This window comes from Ceratotherium simum, chromosome 5 (assembly GCF_057802395.1).
Source record: "Ceratotherium simum simum isolate JZ-2026a chromosome 5, ASM5780239v1, whole genome shotgun sequence".
Taxonomy (NCBI): domain Eukaryota; kingdom Metazoa; phylum Chordata; class Mammalia; order Perissodactyla; family Rhinocerotidae; genus Ceratotherium; species Ceratotherium simum.
Window position 1 is genome coordinate 11853407 of NC_141904.1, and position 6977 is coordinate 11860383.

At 46.3% G+C, this 6977-nt stretch overlaps 1 protein-coding gene across 10 annotated transcripts in view; it reads left to right on the forward strand.

Moving 5' to 3' along the window:
- TFDP2 (transcription factor Dp-2) overlaps window positions 1-6758 on the forward strand; it is a 170942-nt gene extending 164184 nt beyond the window's left edge. For all 10 annotated transcript variants that reach the window (XM_004419292.3, XM_014789065.2, XM_004419291.3 and 7 more), the window contains one exon: window positions 114-6758. In XM_004419292.3, the coding sequence (XP_004419349.1) occupies window positions 114-297 (184 nt within the window). In that variant the 3' untranslated portion in view covers window positions 298-6758. The remainder of the gene's footprint in view (window positions 1-113) is intronic.
- Window positions 6759-6977: the final 219 nt, after the last annotated feature.

The window sequence follows — 6977 nt, forward strand, 5'->3', positions numbered from 1 at the left end:
CACAGGCCCTGAGCTCGCCAGTGGCACCTCCTTCCCCAGGTTTCTATTCCTCTGTTTTACAAAGCTTAAACGTGCCACGTTAACGAGCCTGTGTGTTTTTAATTGTTTGCTAGTGTAAACCAAGGGTTATGCTTGGATGCTGAAGTGGCCTTAGCAACGGGGCAGTTCCTTGCCCCAAACAGTCACCAGTCCAGCAGTGCGGCCTCTCACTGCTCTGAGTCCCGAGGTGAGACCCCCTGTTCGTTCAACGACGACGATGAGGAAGATGACGAGGAAGATTCCTCCTCCCCAGAATAAAGACAGGAGAAGACCCACGTTTTAGTATTGATGCTCATGTGTGTTTTTAGTGTGAGCTCTTGTTTTTGAAATGACTGCTTCAGTCCTTGCCTTTGTTTGCACTGTGTGTTCAGTGAAAACTAGGGAAACACAATAAGCAAATCACACGAAGGCTGAGATGATAGAGATGAAGGTTACCATAGCGTGAATGAGAACTCGGAACAACGGAGCATAGATCACACCGCAAACAAAGCGTGTTTTCTGAGGTGATAGAGGGGATGGTCCCTGAAGAACTGGCAGCATGAGTGAAGCTCAGTTTTCTCTCGTGAGGGGGAGCATTGCGTCCCCCCGCATGTAACCCTTCGTAGAGTTGAGATTGCTCCCGTGAACAGTTCTGGGTGGTCTGGGTTCTCGTGTTCTCTCCCTTGCCTGGGTCGCCTTTACAAGGCGGAGATGCCCCTGAACAGTTCCTAGTGGGGGAGTTGTACAGGGTGGGTGTAGGTGGCGATCCTTGTGGGCAAAGGAGCACAGATTAAACTGCTGAACTAGTTGAAAGTCTAGTCGAGGTGCTTTACGCATCAGCTGCCTTAGACAGCTTCTAGAAAGGAGCGAGCGCTACTTCTTAAGTACTTAAGTGACATTTAGAATAATTTATAGTAAAACTGAAATTATCATTATTAGCCAATGCAGTGGTGCATAGAATTTTCTAGGGCTACTTCTGGAAGCCAAAATAGAATAGCATTTCCACGTGCATTAAATACTTTGCCAGCACTGCCTTTCGCCAGCATTCTAAATCTGGAGTTTTACAGAGAAGGAACTTGTATCTATAGTTTTAATCAAAGCTATGCATTTCTTACAGCTTTATCATTTAAAACAAAAACAAAAAAATTCCTATGACCGAATTGCTTGCTTACAGTTCCCTGCAGTAATTGTATGATTTCACCTAGTGTGCAATTTGTGAAAATGAACCAAATGTCATTACTCTTGTCTTAAAAGTCTATTTCAAGAACCTGAACAGCAATGTTTTCCTGTACATGTCATCTTTTGTACATTTTCATTAATCAAAATGACCTTATTGGGTTTATTCCTGGGTAAATTGCATTTCAGACTAACTCGATATTGAGTGTTTCATAGAAACACCAAAAAATGTTGAACACTCCAAATCATTGGATTTGTAGTAGTGCAGTGAATAGTATGTTATTTCATAGCCAAAGATGTGGCTCAGAACACTGCAGTGGTGTGTCCACAGTTACTGCCCCTCTGAAGAGGGGGTGTGGAAACATCTGCCACCACGGCCAAACCCCAACTTAATTTCACAGGAAGGGCTTGCAAAGGAGAAAATAACAATGGAAAGTTGACTCTGAATCTTTGACTGGAATCATTGGGATGTCCCCTAGCTTACGCATCTAGCATCTGTGGGCCCAGCCCCGAGCTTGGCCCAAATTGGTTCTTTTCTAAATCCCATGGGGACAGTGTGGGTGCCTTATGATGCCTTTTTAAAGCTCTGCCACTCTGCTTACAGTGAGCTGGAGGTGTAAGATTTGGCTGACCTACAATTTTTCTTAAGGTCATAAAACTAATACACAAGAACATACAACTTTACTTAAGTTCTTTGAGACAAAATTCGTTGTGTCAGAAATAAGCCATAGTGCAGACTCAGCGTGTTCACGGGGGCAGAGAGGCAGTTTTTAGAGAATTCTGTCCAGCCTGAGTCTCTGGGGCACCCCTCTTAGGTGGGCAGGTGGGAGGAGTCCAAAACACTGCAGAGGCCACAGCGGGTCCCCATGGCCTCAAGAGACATTTCTGACCTGCTCAGTCTGGTAAAACCCGATTCCCCTCCAAACTGTCCTTCAAGAGGCTGCTGCCTCCTTTACTAACCCCAGCCTTTCTCATCCCTGTACTTGAAGGGGGCTCAGCAGGGACCTGGAGAGGCCAAGAGTGACAGCTGGCTCTTTAGTCTCGAGAATATTGTACTCCGGGTCCCGAGACCTGTGCGTCAGCATTCACGACAGGTGCATTAATCATGACCGTTCCTCTACCGACTAGCAGAATCCTTGCCTGAGCCCTTGGGACCCCCTCCCTTCTCTGCTCTCGCTCTCTGCTGCGATAGTGCTTTAAATTGATAAAATATGGTTTAAAAAAAAGCAACCAAAGACTCTTATCATTATTGGTGCCCCATCATTGGCCGTGCCAGCCATGAGTCTGTGGTGTTTGATGGGCAGTGGCCTCCGTTCCTCAGTAACGTGTTTGGGTTGCTGCTGAGGACATCTAGTAGTCACACTGTGGTCACCTTGCACGTCGCCGGTGTAAAGCCTTACCCGAGGAGAAAACTAGGTAAGATGTTTAGAAAGATAAATTCTGTTGTTGTTCTGTATCTCCCCTAAACAGATTTATCTGGGTCTAAAGTTCAGCACTTAGAATTTCATATAGAAATCAAAGTGAAAACATGTTAGGAAATCGTGGTTACAGCATCCAGGCTTCTGTATAGGAGTAGCACTTGGGGTTACTTGCATGTGCACGCACACACAGACACGCGCACACACACGGACACGCTCGCACACACAGACACACACAGACACCCCTCCAGAGGGTGCTGGTCACACTCTGGGGAGCTCAAGAGGCCTTTTCCCCCTGAGGGTCAGTTAGGCGTTGCCCTTTCAAGTGCGTAGTGTCCTTGAGTCAGTAAACCCTTGCTGCATTTAGCACTTGCACAGGTGGCCGGCCACATTTGACCCCTAAGTGGCAAGGGGAACCCTGCCAGGGTCCACGGCAGCGCTCAAGGCACCCAGGGCCCGCCAGGCTTCCCTTCTCCCGTCCCCACTGTGCATCTGTCTCCTCCTCTTGATCTTGCACGTGACGACAGGCAACAAGAGCAGCCTCAGTGAGTGTTGATCTAAACTGTGCCTTACGATCACGGAGGACTTTGGGGAGGGGCAGGAAAGGAGGCGCTAACGCTGATTCCTCACCTCAGCGCTGCCCACTGCCCCAGAAAACTGTACAGAAGATGACCACATGTTTTGTTTCCTTCAATTGAATTCTGTATAAAAGTGGTGGGGAGAACACTGTGTAGTTTCTGCTGTTTTACCAGGATGAACGAGAATAACTCCCCTTGCCAGCAAAATTTCTTGTTGTAACCATACTCTGCCATACTTGAAAAATAATGCCAGAGTCGGTCCTCAAACACAAATTAGCCCCTATCAGATCATTCAAATGGAGGTACTTCACAAAGGGGTGACTTCACAAAGGGGTGGTTCAGGTTAGCCATGCAGACATCTGTAAGTCGGCCCTTTGCTAAATCACAGCTCTGTTGACTACTTGGGTCATTGCTCCAAGTACAGATGTAACTTGGGCACCTGTGACATCAGAACATAGAGGGGTGGGTCTTGCTGGGGGCAGGGTTAGCAAAGGAGGGGAACGGCCTCAGCTGTTTCTACCATAACCGCAGCCAGAGAGAAGCCTGTTTAGCTTCATCAGTGATTCTCTTCAAGGGCCCTTTAAATACCTATCTCGCTCCCTCCCCTCAGGCATATAAAAGAAGTGCCCTACCCAACAAACCTGTGAGGTAGACCCTAAGGCTGTGCTGCCTTAGTGGTAAGTACGGAGTGGGGCTTGGATGGTGAATGTAGAGTTAATCTGTCAGTAAGTACTCGAGTGAATACAGGACAGAGAACATTCAGATTGATCAGTGGTACGGAAAAAACGACAGGGTAATGGGACAATGGGGGAAAGGCTACGTTGAGGGTGGCCAGGGAAGGCCCCCTGAGAAGGTGACATTTGTCCTGAGTCAGACAATTGACAGACGGATGTGTGTCGCATGACACGCACTTGGAGTCTGCTCAGTTCCAGGGGCCGCACTGTTCCAGTTTTAAGCATACGTTTTGGAGTCAGCTAAGGATTTTTAAGATTTAAAAGAAAACCAAACTTAGCTACCAGTAGTACCCATAAACCAAGAGAAGATTCTAACACCCATGAAGTTCTCACTATTAGCTTGGTTACCTTCCAGTTGAACCTACACCATAAAAAAGTAATCACTTTTCTAGGTGTTTTCTTCTAGTTTTTACAAGTTATTGGATACATAAAGACTGACTTTTTATATTAGATAGATAAAAGGTAATCTTTTATTCTTTTATTCTGCGTATGGTCAGGCTTTAGTGGAGTGAAAGACTACTTCAGGCCCCTTGTCCCCAATAGGTTCCTCATTTTCATGCACCCAAAGCAATGTCCCCAAGGACTGATGATCCTCATGTCTGTCTATTGAAGACCCACGGTGTGTGCCAGGGGCCTGCACCATGCCATGTGAGGGCCTCCCTGCCTCCAGTTCACGGTCTGTACAATGTTCAGTTCATTTAATTTCCACTCAGGCCAAACACTGTTACTCAGAAGAAGACCAAAGTTTGCTTAAGATTTTACCTTTTTAAAAAAGTTCAAGCCGAACGTCCACCCAAATTATAATATTTCTCAGGAATTAGCCCCCCTCCATAATCCAGATATCTCTGAAAAGTTATGCCTGGATAACCGTTGGGATCCAGTTTTCGCACATACATCTACACTCACGCTCTGCTAAGGAAGAAAAAGTGAAGGACACAAAACTTAGGCCCTCCGGTTACACACCGGGAGTCCCTGACAAGTGCAGGAGCTTAACTGGCAGCAGCTATCCGTTCACCACGGTGTGGGGACAGGAGCAAATGTGTTCATGTACCGTGTAGTCCATGCAGCTCTTCTCTCAGGCAAGGTAAGATCATGTGCCATTCTTACATAGCCTTTGCTTTACAAAAAGGCCTGTAGGGCTCAATGCCACCTTGACGCCATGCTAGTCCAGCAGATGGGACTCTGGTCCTCCCTGCTTGTAGCTGCACTGGAAGCCAATGTAGCTGAAAGGTAGGAGTAGGACTCAGCCCATCTCCACCACAGGCTTCAGAATGGGCGAGAACATCTCTCCCTGCCACTCATTTAAAACACAGAACAAGTTGAAAGCTTGGCTTGCCTAATGTCCCTCAGCCTGTCTGGCAGAGTCTGCAGCACAACCCAAAATTATTTTTCTTGTAAGGGCCACATTGCCTCCTGGAAACCACAGCCTCACCACAATCCTTCCAGATGGCTTTTGGATTAGCATCAGCCAAGGAGCAGAAACGGGACTCCACTCATGAGTCCTAGCATGAGGCTGTGGTGTCAGCTTTGGGCCGCTCTCAACTCAGAGGACCTCAAGTGTAGACAGTCACACCTGGGAAGAAACTCATTCCTCCATGGGCAAGGACTCATGCACAGTGGTCCTTGGTAGGGGGCTTGAGAGGTTGTTACCAACTGACCCTTCTGTGCCACGTTAGCTTGTTTCTGTCCATGTCTGTCTCAGCAAGGAAGCTTCCCCAGATCATGTTTGGGTTTTAAAACCTGTCAGTTTGTCACTTCAAACTCACCATGTTGTGACTTACCCTGCGTCATCTTCAACATGCCAGGCACTGTCTGATATACAAGTGGTCTCATAATTTTACTTGTTCACAACTGGGGTCAAGGATTTTTTTTCATACCAAAAGGTCACTGAGGACCCAGATGCTTCTCTGCTGGAAGGCTTCTCTGAGCACTGGCAGTTCTGTTTTTCACAGTAGAACCATGACAGGTTCCACCCTTCAGTGTCCTGAAAAATGGAACTACCAACTAGCCAACTGCACGGGCTGCTCAGGAGGCCTGAGCTCTGAGGCCCGCGGTTCAACACTGTGAGTTCCTCGAGGTACTTGGTTTACCACCACGCTTGACTCGTGGACGAAAAAGAGAAAGGCTGTGAGCCCAAATCACCAGTTTGTTCACCTTTTCATTTAGAGATGCTTTATTCTGATCATGTGCTGTTGTTAGGTCTTATTTCCAGAAAATATAGTTTTGCTTTTTTATGCATGAAGGAAAACATCATGGTGCCACGTGCTTTAACCAGTTTCAACAAGAGAAATAAGGAGAAAATGCAAACACCACGTCTGACTTGCCTAATGTAGACTTTATTAGATGGAAGTACCTAACCTAATATGATGTATTATTTTTTAGCATCTCAAACTTTGTAAATAAATACCATTATTTTTATATGGAAATTTTATAGAAGAGCTATTTCTGTATACTTAATTATTCCTGGATTTTCTGAAATTGCTTCCAATAGATAATGGACAAGTCCTAAGCAGTGTTCCTTTAAGGATGGTTCAAGGACCACCTGCAGCAGAATCGATGGGGGGAGTTTTAAAATTTTGCATCCCTAGGACCCGCCCCAGACACTCAGAAGCTCTGGGAGTGGGGCCTGGGAAGCTGTATTTTTAATAAACTCTCAGTGATGTTTTTTGTCCATTAAAGTGTGAGTATCTTTATCCATCCTGTAAGATTAAAAGAAGGAAAGAAGAAAAAAAGCATGTGAAATGAGTATAAGTTGTGCCTGAGAAAAAAATGTATCAAACTGTTCTATGATTTGAATGAGATGTACTATAGAAAAAATAAATAATTTAAAATAACGTCGGTCTCGTTATTAGTGGGCTGATGGGGGATAGTGGATATTGTGGTGCCCTACCCAGCCCCCCTCCTTTAGGACTGAGACACTCCCCCCAGCCAAGTCCCTCCCTCAGGAATTGTCCTGAGAACGGAACAGCCTCACCCGAGGTTACACCCACACGCAGCCAGTGAGGGGTGCAAACGCCCAACCTCCTTGCCCCAATTGGGGGCATCTGAAGGGC